A 20,711-nucleotide genomic window follows, 5' to 3' on the forward strand; every position below is an offset into this window, starting at 1 on the left:
AAAGACCCTATCGTATCCGCTTCCACCACCGTCGCCGGCAGCCCATTCCACGCAGTCACCATTCTCTGCGTAAAAACTTACCCCTGACATCCCCGATGTACCAACTTCCAAGCACCTTAAAACTGCGCCCTCTCGTGCTAGCCATTTCAGCCCTGGGGAAAAGCCTCTGACTATCCACACGATCAATGCCTCTTATCATCTCATACACCTCTATCAGGTCACCTCTCATCCTTTATACTTTATACTTTATTGTCACCAAACAATTGATACTAGAACGTACAATCATCACAGCGATATCTGATTCTGCGCTTCCCACTCCCTTGATTACAAATATTAAATATTAAAAATAGTAAAAATTCGTAAATAGTAAAAGCTTAAATTGTAAATCATAAATAGAAAATCGAAAAATGGAAAGCAAGGTTGTGCAAAAAAACCGAGATGCAGGTCTGGATATTTGGAGGGTACGGCCCAGATCCGAGTCAGGATCCATTCAGCAGTCTTATCACAGTTGGAAAGAAGCTGTTCCCAAATCTGGCCGTACGAGTCTTCAAGTCTTCTCCCAGAGGGAAGAGGGACGAAAAGTGTGTTGGCTGGGTGGGTTGTGTCCTTGATTATCCTGGCAGCACTGCTCCGACAGCGTGCGGTGTAAGGTGAGTCCACGGACGGAAGATTGGTTTGTGTGATGTGCTGTGCCGTGTTCACGATCTTCTGCAGCTTCTTTCGGTCTTGGACAGAACAACTTCCATGCCAGGTTGTGATGCACCCTAGAAGAATGCTTTCTATGGTGCATCTATAAAAATTAGTGAGGGTTTTAGGGGACAGGCCAAATTTCTTTAGTTTTCGTAGGAAGTAAAGGCGCTGGTGGGCCTTCTTGGCAGTGAACTCTGCTTGGTTGGACCAAGTCAGGTCATTTGTGATATTGACCTCGAGGAACTTAAAGCTTATGACCTGTTCCACTTGCGCACCACCGATGTAAATTGGGTCGTGCGGTCCGCTACTCCTTCTGAAGTCAACAACCAATTCCTTCATCTTGCTGACGTTGAGGGATAGGTTATTGTCTTTGCACCATGCCACCAGGTTCTTAATTTCCTCTCTGTACTCAAACTCATCATTACCCGAGATAGGGTCTACAATTGTTGTGTCATCAGCAAACTTATATATTGAGTTCGATGGAAACTTGGCTACACAATCATGGGTGTACAGTGAGTACAGCAGGGGGCTGAGTACACAGCCTTATGGGGCACCGGTGCTCAGAGTGATTGTAGAGGAGAGCTTGTCCCCTATTTTTACAGCCTGGGTCCTGTCTGTGAGGAAGTTGAAGATCCAGCTGCAGATCTGAGTGCTAAGGCCCAGGTTCCGAAGCTTAGGAATCAATTTACTTGGAATGATGGCATTAAAGGCAGAGCTGTACGTATGCATCTTTATTCTCCAGGTGTTCTAAGGAGGAATGTAGGGCCAGAGAGATGGCATCTGCCGTTGACCTGTTGCTCCGGTAGGCGAATTGCAAAGCGTCGAGGTTGACCGGTAGGCTGTGGTTGATGTGTGACATAACCAATCGCTCGAGGCACTTCATAGCAATTGATGTCAGAGCCACAGGTCGATAGTCATTCAGGCATGCCACCTCGCTCTTCTTCGGCACTGGGATTATCGTTGCCTTCTTAAAACATGAGGGAATCTTAGACTGAAGCAAGGAGCAGTTGAAGATGTCAGCAAACACTCCAGCTAGCTCGCTTGCACAGGCCCGGAGAACCCATCCTGGGACGCCATCTGGGCCCGTCGCCTTCCTTGGATTTATCTTCAGGAAGGCCCTTCTAACATCCTCCTCGGTGACGATGAATCTCGATGCCACCAGGTCCGGTTCATCCGGAGGGAGCGGGACGCTCCTCTTCTGTTCGAATCTTGCGTAGAATACGTTAAGTTCGTCAGGAAGAGAAGCGCCACAGTTATTGATATTCCCAGCCTTTCCTTTGCACCCAGTGATCTCATTTAGACCCTGCCATAGTCTACTGGCATCCCTCTGGTTAGCCTGGGCTTCCAACTTGGCTCGATATTGCCTCTTGGCGCCCTTAATGGCTTTCCGGAGTTCATGCCTAGATTCCATGTAGCGACTAAGAAGTGAACACTGAAGCAAAATATTCATTAAGTACCTCTGCTATCTCCTCTGGTTCCATACACACTTTTCCACTGTCATACTTGATTGGCCCTATTCTCTCACGTCTTATCCTCTTGGTCTTCACATTCTTGTATAATGCCTTGGGGTTTTCCTTAATCCTGTCCGCCTTCTCATGGCCCCTTCCGGCTCTCCTAATTTCTTTCTTAAGCTCCTTCCTGCTAGCCTTATAATCTTCTAGATCTCTATCATTACCTAGTTTTTTGAACCTTTCGTAAGCTCTTCTTTTCTTCTTGACTAGATTTAGAACAGACTTTGTACACCATGGTTCCTGTACCCTACCATCCTTTCCCTGTCTCATTGGAATGTACATATGCAGAACTCCATGAAAATATCCTCTGAACATTTTCCACAGGCCAGCTGGTGGCATAGTGGCATCAGCGCCGGACTTCAGAGCTAAGGCTCCCGAGTTCGAATCCAGCTGGCTCCCTTGGCTAGCAACTCGGCCTCGTAAAAATAAGAAAGCCTGCTAAAAAACGCCGTCATGACGGCGTCCCAATGACTCCACTTAGAGTTAAGAGCTTTCTTCTTCTTATTTACCACATTTCTTCCGTACATCCCTGAGAACATCTGTTTCCAATTTATGCTTCTAAGTTCCTGCCTGATAGCCTCATATTTCCCCCTACTCCAATTAAACGCTTTCCTAACTTGACTGTTCCTATCCCTCTCCAATGCTATGGTAAAGCAGATAGAATTATGATCACTATCTCCAAAATGCTCTCCCACTGAGAGATCTGACACTTGACCAGGGTCATTTCCCAGTACCAGATCAAGTACAGTCTCTCCTCCTGTAGGCTTATCTACATATTGTGTCAAGAAACCTTCCTGAACATACCTAACAAACTCCACCCCATCTAAACCCCTCACTCTTGGGAGATGCCAATCAATGTTGGGGAAGTTAAAGTCTACCACAACAACCCTGTTATTATTACACCCTTCCAGAATCTGTCTCCCTATCTACTTCTCGACATTCCTGTTACTATTGTGTGGTCTATAAAAAACACCCAGTAGAGTTACTGACCCCTTCCTTTTCCTAATTTCCATCCACAGAGACTCCGTAGACAATCCCTCCATGACTTCCTCCTTCCTTCTTTTCTGCAGCTGTGACACTATCTCTGATTGAGTGTGCCACGCCCCCACCTCTTTTGCCTCCCTGTCCTTTCTGAAACATCTAAAGCACTCGAAGATACCATTCCTGTCCCTGAGCCATCCAAGTCTCTGTAATGGCCAGAACATCATAGTACTGATCTATACTCGAAGCTCATACGCTTTGACCATAATACTTCTTGCATTAAAATAGACACATGTCAAACCATCGGCCTGAGCTCGCCTCTTCTCTATCACCTGCCTATCTTCCCTTTTGCACTATCTCCAAGCTTTCTCTATCTGTGAGCCAACTGCCTTTCTCCATCTCTTCAGTTCGGTTCCCACCCCCCATCAATTCTAGTTTAAACTTTCCCCAATAGCCTTTGCAAACCTCCCTGCCAGGATACTGGTCCCGCTGGGATTCAAGTGCAACCCGTTCTTTTTGTACAGGTCACACCAGCCCCAAAAGAGGTCCCAATGATCCAGAAATCTGAATCCCTGCCACCTGCTCCGATCCCTTTGTGGTCCTGCTTCTTAACTTCCTCTCTAACTCCCTGTAGTCTGTTTTCAGGACCTCCTCCCTACATTTAGGATAGAAGAACCCTTCACCAGAGAGTTACACACCTTTGGAACTGTCATGACAGAGGAATGCCAATGACCACAGTTGAGTTTGGTTGGGAATGACTAGAACTCTGGATAATTCCAGAATCAGAGACTGAACAACAAGGCAGATATGAGACACAAGATCAACCATCATTCTACCCGGTGTGGAATAGATTTGAAGAGACCCAAGGATCACATGAACCACACCTCCATACTTTTTTTGAATGAGATCTTAATGACTTTTGATAATCCAGACACGACTATCTCACTGCTTGCTTGACTCTGCCTATGTTCCCAAAAACCACTACCATTCAATAATGAATTCCACCAGTTACCCAATAAGTGATGGCAAGCGTAGACCTGTAGTTCCCCTCAGCAACTGTGGAGAAAGGAACAATTAACATTTTAACAGAACAAGGAGAAGTTAGAAAACAAACATGCTTTTAAGTTGCAGAGAACAAAAGGAACTTCAGTGTTCGGCAGAACATCTGCAGACTTATCTCAATAACGGAACTGAGAGAAGATGACAATGGTTCCTTAATTGCATCCGGAGCCATAAATAGAAGATGAATGATGACCACTGACTCAAGTTCCTAATTCTCAACTAACAGCTTCACTGTACAGCCTGACTGTTTTGTAACTGACTAAGAGTCTCCCGGTAATTTAATACACCATTTTGGTCTGAGCAGCAAATCACCTGGCTCAGACTGGATGACAAATGGCTGTGCTGACATCTACCGCTCCTGCAAGAACATCGAGGTCACTGGATACAACAGACAGTAGGAACCCCAGTGCAGGCGAACATAGTATTCATTCCTGTTCATATTAGGGGGGAACGTCGACTCAGACCATGAGAGGCCTGCGTCGGGCATTTTCATGCCTTACAAGGCGCAGATTGGAAGTCTGTGTGGGGCGCCACTCCTCGCACAGACTAGAGCAATGTGTGATTAAGTGTCTTGCTCAAGGACACAAACACGCTGCCACAGCTGAGGCTCGAACTAGCGACCTTGAGATCACTAGACGAACGCCTTAACCACTTGACCACGTGCCCACGTGTTCAAATTAATGTACCACACATTATAGGTCAAATCTCAATTCAATGCTGCCTCAAAATTCTCAATGAACAGGAAGGGAAGAAAAGCACTGTTCATAGCACTACCAACTTCTAGCTATATCTAATTATCAGGGTACGTTATCCCAGCAAAGCTTCCAAATTCATCATACTGTTAAATGGTCTCGACCCAAAATATTGACTATACTCTTTTCCATAGATGCTACCTGCCCTGCTGAGTTCCTCCAGCATTTTCTGTGAGTTGCTTTGAAAAACTACTGGTCTGTTTAGCTCGGTACTCAAATTCACTCGGCTCTCCTGCAGGTTCCCGTGTTTCATATATTTCACTATTACAATGTAAGGCATCAGAAGGAATTTGCTGGATTCAACTAGTATTTGTTAGGAATAATTATTTTTTTTCATAATTCTGTACTTTCTTAACAGAATTCAATATGCAAAGGATACAGGAAGTGTTCGGTTTAAATCAGGCATTCCCAAACTAGGGTCCAAGGACCCCTTGGTTAATGGTAGGGGTTGATGGCATAAAAATAGTTAGGGACCCCTGGTTTAAATGAAAGGTTTAAACTATTTGCAACTTCATAAAGCTCTGGTTTGGACACAATGGAGTATTGTATACAGACGGTCGCACCACTACAGGGAGGATGTTGAGGCTTTGGAGAGGGTGCAGAAAAGGTTTACCAGGATGCTGCCTAGTTTAGGGGGCACGTGCTATCAAGGGAGGCTGGATAAACGCAGGTTATTTGCTCTCAAGCATCAGAGGCTGAGGGGAGATCTGATGGAGGTTTACAAGATTATGAGAGGCATAGATAGAGTGGACAGAGAGTATCTGTTTCCTATGGCTAAAAAGTCTAATACCAGAGGACATGCATTGAAGGTGAGGGGGAGGTGTGAGGGGTAAGTTTATTACTCAGAATGATGAATGCCTGGAATATGCTGCCTGATATAGTGGTAGAGGCAAATACATTTAGAGGCTTTTAAGAGATGTTTGAATTGGCACATGGATATAGGAAAGATGAGAGATAGGGACTTTGTGGGTGCAGGATGGATTAGTGTTTGGATGTTTCTGATTTGCTTTTTTAGCTGGTTCACACAACATCGTGGGCCGAGTGGTCTGCTCCTGTGCTGTACCTATTTTATGTTCAATCTTCAATGTCAAATATATATAAAAAACAAATTACCTTATCTCCTTCAGCAACTTGACAGATGATTTCTCCTGTGGAGGGATTGATGGTTGGGAATGTTTTCTTACTGACTGCATCATGCCACTCATTGTTAATAAAGATCTGCAATAGAGGGAAAAAAGGATATATGCCTTTTGTTAAGCATGGGATACAGAAACCAACCAGCACGAAACTTGGAAGAGTTACCTTAATTTATCACTTCTTTCTCCAGTATATTCTGTACTAGATAAAGAACAAATTTGACATTTGGTATGTGATCAAACATTACTGTGAACGCCAAATCAATGACAGTTCGATTGCTCCAGAACTACTTTTATAACTCACACGGTTTAAAATAAAGCATAGAATACAGAAAACAACCTCCTTGCGAATCTTCGAATATCCTGAGAAAATTGTACTCAAAAATTTCTTCAGGACATCGAGAGGCAGCCAATTGAAAAAGGTCGAGTTGGTGTTCAATTATTTTACACCTTTTTAACCTATATTTAACAAATTATGTAAGAATCAGCTGAACAGTTAAGTAACTCACCAGAACCAGTCAGATGCTACAACTTTTTAGTGTGTTTTGGTGTGCTGAAGACAAGTGCAGAAAAAAAGACAAAATTGTGTTGTCTCTCCAGTAAAGAGTTAAATATTCTAACCAAATGCAAGTTTATATGGAGATGACAGGCTTTGATTCATCTTCAAATCCTTTTGGCTAATTTATACAAACTTCTCGGTGGAAACACGATTCCAACAAGAGTTAGAAATATACTGTATTGGATCATTGTTCGCTTAGTCAAAAATACTCCTTTGAATCTTTGAACCAAGAGCAAACGCAAAGGGATTGGCAATTTCAAAGTTCAAAAGTTCACAGTAAATTTATTCTCAAAGTACATATATGTCACTCTGAGATTCAAATCCTTGTAGGTATACACAATAAATTCATAGAATAATAACCATAACAGAATCAATGAGTGACCACACCAACGTGGGCGTTCAACCAGTCTGCAAAAGAAGACGTACTGTGCAAACACAAAAAGAGATAATAATAATAAATAAGTAAACAATAAATATCAATAACATGAGGTGATGATCCTTGAAATATTTCAATGATGGGGCAAGTGAAGTTATTCTCTTTGATTCAAGAGCCTGAGTCTACTGAGTCCTGAGGCTACTGTACCTTGTTCCTGATGGCAGCAGTGAGAAGAGAGCATGTCCTGGGTGATGGGGGTCCCTGATGATGGATTTTTGTGACCGCATTTCATGCAGATGTGCTCAATGGTGGGGAGAGCTTTACTTGTGATGAACTAGGCCTCAGACAAGGATTGTAAAGATCAAATTCCCTATTGAACTGAATTGAATTGACTTTATTTCTTATATCCTTCACATACAGGAGTAAAAATCTTTATGTTGTATCTCCATCTGAATGTGCAATGTGTACATTACAGTAATTTGTAATAAATAGTATGTACAGTAAGACAGGAAATAGAACAGTCAATATAGCTTAGAAATACAATTGTGTCGGTGTGAATTAATTTGTCTGATGGCTTGGTGGAAGAAGTTGTCCTGGAGCCTTTTGGTCCTAGTTTTAATGCTGCGGTACCGTTTCCCAGATGAGAACAGCTGTAACAGTTTGTGGCATTGTATTATTCGAGCAGACTGGGTTACTTAGTATATTCAACATTAAATTCTGATAAAAATTTTGGATGCCAAGGTCAAGACCAGATGAACCATGATCTCACCAAATAGAGTTTTATTTATATCTGCTTCATTTATGCTGTAAACTAGAAGTTAATTTTCATGGCATTTATGTCCTGTATATGTCCCCATGATAATAAACATGAATTTTAATATACTCAAGTTACCTAGAACTGAAGGAGAGAATCAACCACAACTTTGTTGACCAGACAACTAGAAGAGCACTTCCAATGGAATGGCTGGGAAACATCTTCCTTTCTCTATCTCATACATAGTGCTAACCAATAAATCAAGGTGTTGTGTATTTAATATATCAGTATTTAATATTTGAGTAATATTGTAAATACATTGCTTGATTACACCCAAGGGTGATCTGAAGGCTTGCAGAGGGAAAGGACGCCTTACACTCCTTGGTAAAGACGTATCTCCACCTCTCCACCTAGACTTACCTACCATGAGAAATAGACAGCAACTTTATAATTTTATAAATCTCTATGGTCATCCATCAACCTCCTTCGCTCTAGGGAAAACTTCCAATTTCTCCATCACTTAATCTGTTCAGTGCACACAACATCCTTGTGAATCTTTTCTGCACCCTCTCTTGTTTACCAAAGGTCATGGGTTAAGGGTGAAAGGTGAATGTTTAAGGAGAACACGAGGAGAAACTTCATGTGGAATCAGCTGTCAGCACGATCTCAACGTTTAAGTGAAGTTCGGTTGGATACGTGGATGGTAGGGATATGGAGGGCTACAGGTCAATGAGTGCAGGCAGTTTAAGTGGTTCATAGAGGCTAGATGGGCCAAAAGGCCTGTTTCTGAGTTGTACTTTTCTATGACTCTATGACACTTCCAAGGCCTCTGCTGGAGAATGGTGGAATTTATCTTGGAGATGCCCTGCTAAATTTGGTTGTTGATAATGGGAGGTGTGACAAGAATACACATAGATAAGATGTTAGCTGTCCTGTGTGATCAGCAGTTGGTCTGCCACCTGTCTTCGAGAGAGATAAGGAACAATGAAGCAGCATCTGGACATGTGTAATGAAGGGACGGGAGAGAGAGCTGTCTAGAGCGGCTCCCCCTTTGAACCCTGAACTGTCTGAAGCGATGGACAGGCGATCTGGAGATGTGTAATGAAGGGACGGGAGAGAGAGCTGTCTGGAGCGGCTCCCCCTTTGAACCCTGAACTGTTTGAAGTGATGGACAGGTGATACCCCAGCATGGGGATAAAAAGGGACAGGTTCGTTAAGGCAGGACACACACGACACCCGAGATAACGAGACCCTGGAAGCGGTGCGCCTCTCACGAGTCGGTGAGAAGTATCGGACCTTAAACACACAGGGTGGAAAGGTACCATCAGCGGGAACCCGGTGTGTGTCCACCCTCGCTTGGGTGCCGGGTTCACTGCAGAGGATTGACCGCATCTGGAGGAGGGGTCACAGTCGGTGACCTCAGGTGACATCAGAAAGGACCCACCCCAAAAGCTGCTTGTGAGCAATTATCGCCGGTCTGTGAGTGAAGCCGTTTCTGAATGATCAGTCATTCTCTCTCTCCCCCCCCCACTTTGTCCATCGCCATGGCAACAATTACTGCGAACTGAACTAAATTGGACTGAACTTTTGTGTCACTTTGAAATTTGGTCATTTACCCCTAGACAACGATAGAGCTTGATTGATGCTGTTATCTTAATTCTGTGCACATGTGTGTTTATCATTGCTGAACTGTTGCATTTATTATCCTTTTGCTTACTGTGTTGCTTGTTTCTTTAATAAAACTTTCTTAGTTCTAGTGATCCAGACTCCAACTGAGTGATCCATTTCTGGTTTGGCAACCCAGTTACGGGGTACGTAACAGAGGTAACTCACCAAATCAACGTACTGAAATTCTACATCACCAAGAACTTGTTTCACTGTCCTGTCCCAATGTGAGAGCAAGCAAGGCAAGTGGCTGAAAGATGAGGAACATGCTTGAGGAACTTGATATTGCATAAACTCCCTAGCAGGATGGGCTGTCTGTTCATTGGTTACTTTTATGGTACTAATAAATGTTTAAAGTGAGAACCCTGCACTTCATTTCCACAGAGTACAGAACCAAAGCTGTGAAGTGATGCAACCACCTCTCGTCCAACCTGGGATTGGCTTTGAAAGGAGGATGGAAGTCAATGCAGAAGGACTAAATTTCTTGATTTGTGTGTCTGTAGCTGTTTTCATTGAAAATGGTGTTAACCCTTCTTAGTTTGTTGCCACTGAGTTGTTCTGCTCACCTGTGAGGAGTAAGTAAAGGTGTTTAATACTGCAGCTTATTTCCTCACTGACTAAAGTTGTATTGTGGTGACACGTAGGAGTTATTTGTCTGACTAGTCTGTGTAAGGCCATACTGTTGTCCGGTTTCAAAGTACAAACGTTTGTATGTTAAACTGTAAAGCAGATCTCTTTGAACCTCTAGTCAAGCTTCAAACTTCAAGGCTATGAAGTCACGCAGAAGAGAGTCTGATAATGCAGTTATTTTAAAATTTGGAAAATAGTTTCCTTAGGAAATGGCTGGTTAAAGGTTGGAATGAAGCCGCCTCCGGCAGTTGAAGGCTTTATGTAATCTTTCCCTGGTTCAGCACTTCTGATGATTTAAGTTGAATTGAAGGTAGCAACTGAGGTTGTATGTGATATTTCCCCCTCCATCTCTCCTCATTTCCTCCTCCAGGGCTGAGTGAGTTTAGGGATAACAGAGCAGGAGACCATAGGTCCAATCTCAGCCAGGACTACAGTTGGCCTGAATGTCTGGATATGGCTGGGAAGGGGGTGGGTGGTTAGTACAGTACTTTACGGTACTATGGAGATTGTACAATCTCCTCGTGACTGCATGATTTGGCTCCGGGTGCTGTGGTTTCCTCCTACAGTCCAAAGAGCTACCAGTTGGTGAGTTAATTGGCCGATGTAAATTGTCCCACGATTAGGCTCAGATTAAATCGGGGGTTGCTGGGAAGTGTGGCTTGAAGGGCCAGAAAGGGGCTATTTCATGTTACATCTTAATAAACAAACAAAAATACAAATAAATAAATGGATAAATAGAGAAATAAATAAGGTGAGGAGGGGTTTCTTTAGCCAGAGCGCGGTGAATCTGTAGAATTCGTTGCCACAGGCAGCTGTGGAGGCCAAGTCATTAGGGATGTTTAAGGCAGAGGTTGATAGATTCTTGGTTAGTCAGGGCATGAAGGGATACAGGGAGAAGGCAGGAGACTGGAGCTGAAAGGGAAAATGGATTGGCCATGATGAAATAATGGAGCAGACTCGATGGGCCCAATGGCCTGATTCTGCTCCTATATCTTATGACCGTTTGTATAGTATGGCTACCAAATGGCACACAGTACTTAAGGTGTTGTCTACCAATGTTCTATAAAACCATAACATTGAGGACTCAACTCTTGTACTTAGTGCCACATCCTATGAAGGTAAACATGTTTATATTCCTTCTTCACGTCCTGTTACTCATGTACACGAGGAATTCTACAGTTGTTGGAAATCCAAAGCAACACACACAAAATACTGGAGGAACTCAGCAGGCCAAGCAGCATCCATGGAAAAGAGTAAACAGCCGGCGTCTTGGACCAAGGACTGTCTACTGATTTTCAATGAACTATTTACTTGTACTTTGACACAGGGCTCTGCCCTTCACTGTCTATGTCCTGCCCGAGTTTAAGTTCACAAATCATTTCATATCTATCAAGAGTATAGTTTCGTCTGCTGTTTGTTTCTTCAATTGATCAATATCCTGTTGATTCTTTAGACAACTGTGTTTACTGTTCACAATATCTGCAATTTTGGCATTATCTGCAAACTTACTAACCAGGCCACTTATTTTCTCATCCAAAGTCCTGGCAGATATGAGAAACTATATTAAAGCTAATAAATTATATATTAATTCTGCACACCGTGACACACCCCTGGTCAAGGTCCAACAATCTGCAAAGCAATTCTCTACCCTCTGTCTCCTCCCATCAGGCTAACTTTGATTTTATGTCTCCTAACCTTCTAGATTAGCCTTCTATGCAAGACTTTGTCAAAGATTTTGCTAGGGCCACGTGAATGATTAGTTTTTATTGTACTGCAGATCATGGTCTTCACTGGGGGCTTTGCTTGGTGGGTGGAGGGGGCTGATACTTTTTTGCTGAACTGTGGAGATGGAGGGACAATGCTTTGCTGCTGCTTGTGCATGAGAGGATGGGAGTGTGGGGGGGGTTTGGGGTTCAAACAGTTTTTACTGTCACTCATTCTTTGGGGTACCCTTCTGTTTTCGTAGAGGTCTGCGAAGAACAAGAATTTCAGGCTATAAATTGCTTACACAGAATCAGGCGGTTCTGTGGATGCAGGAAAGAAACGCGGATGGTAGTTTGATTCCCAGGTGCCAGGGTCCGGGGTGTTTCACGTGCACGATCTCCTGAAGTGTGAACAGCCAGAGGTTGTGGTACATATTGGTACCAACGACACAGGTAGGAAAAGGGAGGAGGTCCTGAAAACAGACTACAGGGAGTTAGGAAGGAAGTTGAGAAGCAGGACCTCAAAGGTAGTAATCTCAGGATTGCTGTCTGTGCCACGTGACAATGAGTATAGGGATAGAGGGAGGTGGAGTATAAATGCGTGGCTGAGGGATTGCAGCAGGGGACAGGGATCCAGATTTCTGGATCATTGGGACCTTTTTTGGGACAGGTGATATAGAGAACAGATACACTCAGACCGATGGTTTGAGATGCGTCTATTTTAATGCAAGAAGCATCATGAACAAAGCGGATGAGCTTAGAACGTGGATCAGTACTTGGAGCTATGATATTAAGGCCATTACAGAAACTTGGATGGCTCAGGGGCAGGAATGGTTAAGAGTGCCAGGCTTTAGATGTTTCAGAAAGGACAAGGAGGGAGGCAAAAAAGGTGGGGGCATGGCACTGCTGATCAGAGATAGTGTCACGGCTGCAGAAAAGGAGGAAATCAAGGAGGGATTGTCCACTGAGTCTCTGTGGGTGGAAATGAGAATCAGGAAGGGGTCAATAACTCTACTGGATGTTTTTTTATAGACCACCCAACAGTAACAGGGACATCGTGGAGCAGATCGGGAGACAGATTCCGAAAAGGTGTAATAATAACAGGGTTGTTGTGGTGGGAGATTTTAATTTCCTGAATATTGATTGGCATCTCTCTAGAGCAACGGTTTAGATGGGGTAGAGTTTGTTAGGTGTGTTCAGGAAGGTTTCCTGACACAATATGTAGCTAAGCCTACAAGAGGAGAGGCTGTACTTGATCTGGTATTGGGAAATGAAAATGGTCAGGTGTCAGGTCCCTCAGTGGGAGAGCATTTTGGAGATAGTGATCACAATTCTATCTGCTTTACCATAGCATTGGAAAGGGATAGGAACAGACAAGTTAGGAAACCATTTAATTGGAGTAAGGGGAAATATGAACCTATCAGGCAGGAACTTGGAAGCATAAATTAGGAACGGATGTTATCAGGGAAATGTATGGAAGAAATGTGGCAAATATTCAGGGAATATTTGTGTGGTGTTCTGCATAGGTACTTTCCAATGAGATAGGGAAATGCTGGTAGGGTATAGGAACTGTGGTGTACAAAGGTTGTTGAAAATCTAGTCAAGAAGAAAAGAAAAGCTTACAAAAGGTTCAAAAAACTAGGTAATGATAGAGATCTAGAAGATTATAAAGCTAGCGGGAAGGAGCTTATGAATGAAATTAGGAGAGCCAGAAGGAGCCATGAGAAGGCTTTGGTGAGCAGGATTAAAGAAAACCCCAAGGCATTCTACAAGTATGCGAAGAGCAAGAGGATAAGACGTGAGAGAATAGGACCAAACAAATGTGACAGTGGAGAAGTGTGTATGGAACCGGAGGAAATAGCAGAGGTACTTAATGAGTGCTTTGCTTCAGAATTCACTACAGAAAAGGATCTTGGCGATTGTAGGGATGATTTCCTACAGATTGAAAAGTTTGGACATATAGACATTAAGAAATAGGAAGTGCTGGAGCTTTTGGAAAGCATCAAATTGGATAAGTCTCTGGGGCCAGACGAGATGTACCCCAGGCATGGGAGGCGAGGGAGGAGATCGCTGAGCCTCTGGCGATGATCTTTGCATCATCATTGGGGACGGGAGAGGTTCCAGAGGATTGGAGGACTGCAGATGTTGTTCCCTTATTCAAGAAAGGGAGTAGAGATAGCCCAGGAAATTATAGACCAGCGGAGTCTTACCTCAGTGGTTGGTAAGTTGATGGAGAAGATCCTGAGAGGCAGGATCTATGAACATTTGGAGAGGCATGATATGATTAGGAATAGTCAGCATGGCTTTGTCAAAGGCAGGTCGTGGCTTACGAGTCTGATTAAATTTTCTGAGGATGTGACTAAACACAGATGAAGGTAGAGTAGTAGATGTAGTGTATATAGATTTTAGCAAGGTATTTGATAAGGTACGCCATGCAAAGCTTATTGAGAAAGTAAGGAGGCATGGGATCCAAAGGAACATTGCTTTGTGGATCTAGAACTGGCTTGCCCACAGAAGGCAAAGAGTGGTTGTAGATGGATCATATTCTGCATGGAGGTCGGTAACCAGTGGTGTGCCTCAGGGATCTGTTCTGCGACCACTTCTTTTTGTGATTTTTATGAATGACCTGGACGAGGAAGTGGAGGGATGGGTTAGTAAATTTGCTGATAATACAAAGGTTGGGTGTGTTGTGGATAGTGCGGTGGGCTGTTAGAGGTTACAGCAGGACATTGATAGGATACAAAACTGGGCTGAGAAGTGGCAGATAGAGTTCAACCCAGATAAGTGTGAGGTGTTTCATTTTGGTAGGTCAAATATGATGGCAGAATATAGAATTAATGGTAAGACACTTGGTAGTGTGGAGGATCAGAGGGATCTTGGGGTCTGAGTCCATAGGAAACTCAAAGCTGCTGTGCAGGTTGACTCTGTGGTTAAGAAGGCATATAGTGCATTGGCTTTTATCAACCATGGGATTGAGTTTAAGAGCCAAGGGGTAATGCTACAGCTATATAGGACCCTGGTCAGACCCCACTTGGAGTACCGTCCTCATTTCTGGTCACCTCACTACAGGAAAGATGTGGAAACCTTAGAAAGGGTGCAGAGGAGATTTACAAGTATGTTGCCTGGATTGGGGAGCATGCCTTAAGAGGATAGATTGAGTGAACTTGGCTTTTTCTCCTTGGAGCAACGGAGGATGAGAGGTGATCTGATAGAGGTGATCTGATAGAGGTGATAAGATGATGAGAGGCATCGATTGTGTGGATAGTCAGAGGCTTTTTCCCCAGGGCTGAAATGGCTAGCACGAGAGGGCACAGGTTAAAGGTGCTTGGAAGTAGGTACAGAGGAGATGTCAGGGGTAAGGTTTTTATGCCGAGAGTGGTGACTATGTGGAATGGGCTGCCGGCAATAGTGGTGGAGGCGGATACATAGAATAGTACAGCACAGTACAGGCCCTTTGGCCCACAATGTTGTGCCGACCCTCAAACCCTGCTTCCCATATAAGCTCCCACCTTAAATTCCTCCATATACCTGTCTAGTAGTCTCTTAAACTTCACTAGTGTATCTGCCTCCACCACTGACTCAGGCAGTGCATTCCACGCACCAACCACTCTCTCAGTAAAAAAAACCTTCCTCTAATATCCCCCTTGAACTTCCCACACCTTACCTTAAAGCCATGTCCTCTTGTATTGAGCAGTGGTGCCCTGGGGAAGAGGCACTGGCTATCCTCTCTATCTATTCCCCTTATTATCTTGTACACCTCTATCATGTCTCCTCTCATCCTCCTTCTCTCCAAAGAGTAAAGTACTAGCTCCTTTAATCTCTGATCATAATGCATACTCTCTAAACCAGGCAGCATCCTGGTAAATCTCCTCTGTACCTTTTCCAATGCTTCCACATCCTTTCTATAGTGAGGCGACCAGAACTGGACACAGTACTCCAAGTGTGGCCTAACCAGAGTTTTATAGAGCTGCATCATTACATTGCGACTCTTAAACTCTATCCTTCAACTTATGAAAGCTAACACCCCATAAGCTTTCTTAACTACCCTATCTACGTGTGAGGCAACTTTCAGGGATCTGTGGACATGTACCCCGAGATCCCTCTGCTCCTCCACACTACCAAGTATCCTGCCATTTACTTTGTACTCTGCCTTGGAGTTTGTCCTTCCAAAGCGTACCACCTCACAGTTCTCTGGGTTGAACTCCATCTGCCATTTCTCAGCCCACTTCTACATCCTACCAATGTCTCTCTGCAATCTTTGACAATCCTCTACACTATCTACAACACCACCAACCTTTGTGTCATCTGCAAACTTGTCAACCCACCCTTCTACCCCCACATCCAGGTCGTTAATAAAAATCACGAAAAGTAGAGGTCCCAGACCCGATCCTTGTGGGACACCACTAGTCACAATCCTCCAATCTGAATGTACTCCCTCCACCACGACTCTCTGCCTTCTGCAGGTAAGCCAATTCTGAATCCACCTGGCCAAACTTCCCTGGATCCCATGCCTTCTGACTTTCTGAATAAGCCTACCATGTGGAACCTTGTCAAATGCCTTACTAAAATCCATATAGATCACATCCACTGCACTACCCTCATCTATATGCCTGATCACCTCCTCAAAGAACTCTATCAGGCTTGTTAGACACGATCTGCCCTTCACAAAGCCATGCTGACTGTCCCTAATCAGACCATGATTCTCTAAATGCCCAGAGATCCCATCTCTAGGAACCTTTTCCAACAGCTTTCCCACCACAGACTATAATTACTGGTCTATAATTACCCGGACTATCCCTACTACCTTTTTTGAACAAGGGGACAACATTCACCTCCCTCCAATCCTCCGGTACCATTCCCATGGACAACGAGGACATAAAGATCCTAGCCAGAGGCTCAGCAATCTCTTCCCTCGCCTCATGGAGCAGCCTGGGGCATATTCCATCAGGCCCCGGGGACTTATCCGTCCTAATGTATTTTAACAACTCCAACACCTCCTCTCCTTTAATATCAACATGCTCCAGAACATCAACCTCATTCATATTGTCCTCACCATCATCAAGTTCCCTCTACAATAGGGTCTTTTAAGAGAGTCCTGGATAGGTACAAGGAGCTTAGAAAAATAGAGGGCTATGGGTAAGCCTAGGTAATTTCTGAAGTAAGTACATGTTCGGCACAGCACTGTGCCGAACTGTGGGCAAAGGTTTGTACTGTGCTGTCGTTTTTCTTTGTTTCTATGCATGTTTACATTCTCTGATACTAAGTGGAAATATTGAACTTCCCTTAATCTCTGCTTGCCTTTCAAAATAAATCTGGTCTCCCAGTATGCTTTCCTGTACCTATCTCAGCACAAATGCAAAGTTCACCAGCCTGTATTTCTCTGGATTGTTTGTTTCTGCAGCTCTTTTGGAATAAATGCACATTAGCCATCTCCAGCTTTCCAATACTTCGCCCACGGGTAGACAAAGATAAACCCGCTGCCATTAAGCCCTGCAATTTCTTTCCTGGATTCTCGCTGCGTCCTACGGGATTTATGCATCTGTACTTCGGTTCAAAATCAACAACATCCCCTTTTGGTACAGTAATAGCTGGCCGGAAACTTCAAGGAGATATAACCATTTGAAATTCACCCACACGAGCACATATTCTGCATTCTGCATCAAATTTACAGCCTTTCATTTTGTGACATCAGCGCATAACACGTTCTACCCATTTCGTAATATTTCACTCAAGTTCAGACCCGTCACATTGATTTTTAAACGAGTACAACCAATATTCTCTCCCTGCTGTGCACAGGACTGCCTTCCATTACCTTGTTGAAGTAAATATCCGGCTGAGTGGAGGGAGCTGGAATCGCCACAGCCGCCGAGTACCTCCTCACTCGGGAGATCCTGAACAAGCGGCTAACTACCGACGGCAGCATTTTTCCTGTTCGTCCAAAAAGAACCCCTCAGGCGGGGAAAAAAGAAAAATCTTACTCGAATTCAATTAACTGCTAAAAATTGCGCCCGCCTGTGTCGCTGCCTATAAACATGCCAGACCGCCCAGTTTAATGGCGAACTGCCAATCAACCGCTCAGACCGAAGAAACTAGGGCCGCTGGTCTTGTGAAAGTCAACTGGAAATATCAACACGGTCCAGAGAAAGGCAACCTTTTCGCCTCTGTGACCGGATAAATGTGGGACTTGTCCATTTAAATACATCTAGTTATTTTTTTTGCCCCAAATTAATGAATAAAGCATGCTAGAAAATCATTTGTGCTTAAAGTTGCCTACCCCCTGGAGGGAGTAAGACAGATTAATATTTAATGTGCACCAATCTTTTCTGAGAATAGTTTTGAAGAAGAGGTTTGAGAAGAGGTTTAATAACTTTCTAGATGTGTTTATTCTCAACGGCTTCCATCCTGATTTACAATTAAAGCGATGCAAAATGGCACGATTGCTCAAACCAGGCCACGTAACCATGGGAACACGAATTGTTGTTTTGACCTCCTTTTATTTTAAAAGATCGTGATGAATTTTATGTTGAATCGGCACGGGAAAACAAGATATGTCCAGCCTTCACTGTTTACCCTGAGGCTCCTCTGTGCGGTTATATTGTTTAAGAGAAACGTGAGGAAGAAATTTGCAGAGCTGGATTTTGTATTTTGGCTGACAGTCTGTAAAAGCCTCCGCTCCCGTGATGTTTACAGTTTGGCTGCTGCGAATTCAAACGAGTCATGTGGCAGCGGTATAAAGGCCAATGATATCAGTACTGAACTGTGATCAGAGGGTCATGAGAGGGTTCTGATATGGAGAAAGGCCGTTCAGTTCATAGACGAGCATCTCACCTATCTTCAAAGTGCATTTTTTATCTAATTAATTAGTAGAGCTACTAAGTCTTGATGTTTCAATCCCTATGGTAAGTTGGCACTCGATGTTGGCAGTGGGTTTGGAGTGGTGACAAGGAGGGAGGGTGGGTACGTCATTGGGATCATCAGGTGGGCACCCTCCTTCTTTGACGTTTTGTTGATATGCCCACGGCGTCTCCAGAGGGCTAAATTAATTGATTTATTTATCTAATTAATTAATCTTTAATCTAAATTAATCTACATTAATCTTTTGTTTTTATTCTTCCCGCATTCTCATCAACCACCCCAGGATTTCACCATTCCTCCAGGAGCAACTTCACCATCATTATGTGTCCTGTCCTAGGACATAGGTGATCAAAGTCCCTTGACCTTGATTGTTCTTGGCAAATTTTTCTACAGAAGTGGTTTGCTGCCTTCTGGGCAGTGTCTTTACAAGACGGGTGACCCTAGCTATTATCAATACTCTTCAGAGATTGTCTTCCCAGCGTCAGTGGTCACATAACCAGGACTTGTGATATGCACCAGCTGCTCGTACGACCATCCACCACCTGCTCCCATGGCTTCATGTGACCCCAATCGGGGGCTAAGCAGGTGCTACACCTTATCCAAGGGTGACCTGCAGGCTAGCAGAGGGAAGGAGAGCCTTACATCTCCCTTGGTAGAGACTTATCTCCACCCTGTCACCCAAGGAGGAACTTATTGTGGCTAATTGCCCTGTTGTATAGGTAAGTAGTCAAATCTACCCCAACTTCAATGTAGTAAGTCCGAAGAACTGCTTGTGGGCTTAAGAAAATGTAAAATGAGGGAACACAGACCAATCCTCATAGAGGGATCTGAAGCGGAAAGAGTGAGCAATTTCAGGTTTCTGGGTGTCAATATCTCCAAGGATCTAACCTGGTTGTGTTACGTACCCTGTAACTGGGTTGCCAAACCAGCAGCAATGGAACACGCCTCCAAGGTTGGAGTCTGTGACTACTAGGAACTAATAAAGTTTTATTAAAGAAATAAGTAATACAGTACACTAATTGCAAGGATATAAATGTAACAGGTTAGCAATGATAATATACACATATACACAGAAATAGGGTAATAGGAATCAACCAAGCTCTATTGCAGTCTGGGGGTAAAATGATCAGTCTTAAGTGAAGCAGAGTTCAGTTCAGTTTAGTGCAGTTCGAAGTAATCGCTGTTGTTGTACCGTTGGAGAGAGAGAGAGAGAGAGTGAGAGATGCAGTTGGTTTTGGGCAGACCTTTTGATATCTTCTGATTCAGCTGTGGTTACCGACTGTGACCCCTCCGTTCCGGATGCGATCGTTCTTCCGTGGTGAACCCGGCACCCAGGCAAGGGCGGACACACACCAGGTTCCCACTGATCGTACCTTTACACCCTGTGAGCCTCTGACCAATTCCCGCGAACCGGTCCTCCAAACTCCCACCACCTTGTGGGGCACACTGCTCTTTCCAGGGTCTCGAGGCGTGTGTGTTGTGCCTTAGCAAACCTGCTATTTTTATCCCCCTGCTGGGGTATCACCTGTCCATCAAACTTCAAACAGTTCAGGTTCAAAGCAAACGGCCTGTCGCAGACGCCAACATCGGAATTGTGTTTCTTTCTTGTTAATCTCTCTCTCCTCCCTTATTAGCATTTTGAATGTTTCTCCATTGTCTTCCGTTATCTCTCTCATTAGCATCATCCGTCCTGCAGCTCTGCTTGGCGTCACACATGACAGTTGCAACATATTAATGGCACTGGTGAGCCTCAGCGACTTCTGGCTGGTGGCTAATGAAACAAGGAAAACAACTAAATACTTTGTTAACCACCCTTCTTGTGGCAGAACTGAGGCAAGGTGAGGTGACAGGCCCGTCGCTAAGAGTGTGGAAGAGTGTACAGGCCATATCGAAGCCGTGCTGCCCAGCTGTCCCCTTAACTTACCAACTTGTACGTCTTTGCACTGTGGGAGGAAACTGGAGCACTCAAATAAAACTCATGTGGTTACAGGGAGAACGTACAGACAGCAGTGCGAATTGCTGCACCAGTCCAGACAA

General features: G+C 44.0%; 1 protein-coding gene across 1 annotated transcript in view; it reads right to left on the reverse strand.

Annotated features, from left to right (window-relative positions):
- Window positions 1-17,898, reverse strand: part of LOC134338524 (aldehyde dehydrogenase, mitochondrial-like) — a 68,431-nt gene extending 50,533 nt beyond the window's left edge. The window contains exons 1-2 of the mRNA XM_063034414.1: window positions 17,632-17,898; window positions 6,110-6,214 (exon numbers count right to left, since the gene is read on the reverse strand). Coding sequence (XP_062890484.1) covers window positions 6,110-6,214; window positions 17,632-17,742 — 216 coding nt within the window. The 5' untranslated portion in view covers window positions 17,743-17,898. The remainder of the gene's footprint in view (window positions 1-6,109; window positions 6,215-17,631) is intronic.
- Between the last annotated feature and the right edge of the window lie 2,813 nt (window positions 17,899-20,711).

This window comes from Mobula hypostoma, chromosome 27 (assembly GCF_963921235.1).
Source record: "Mobula hypostoma chromosome 27, sMobHyp1.1, whole genome shotgun sequence".
Lineage (NCBI taxonomy): Eukaryota > Metazoa > Chordata > Chondrichthyes > Myliobatiformes > Myliobatidae > Mobula > Mobula hypostoma.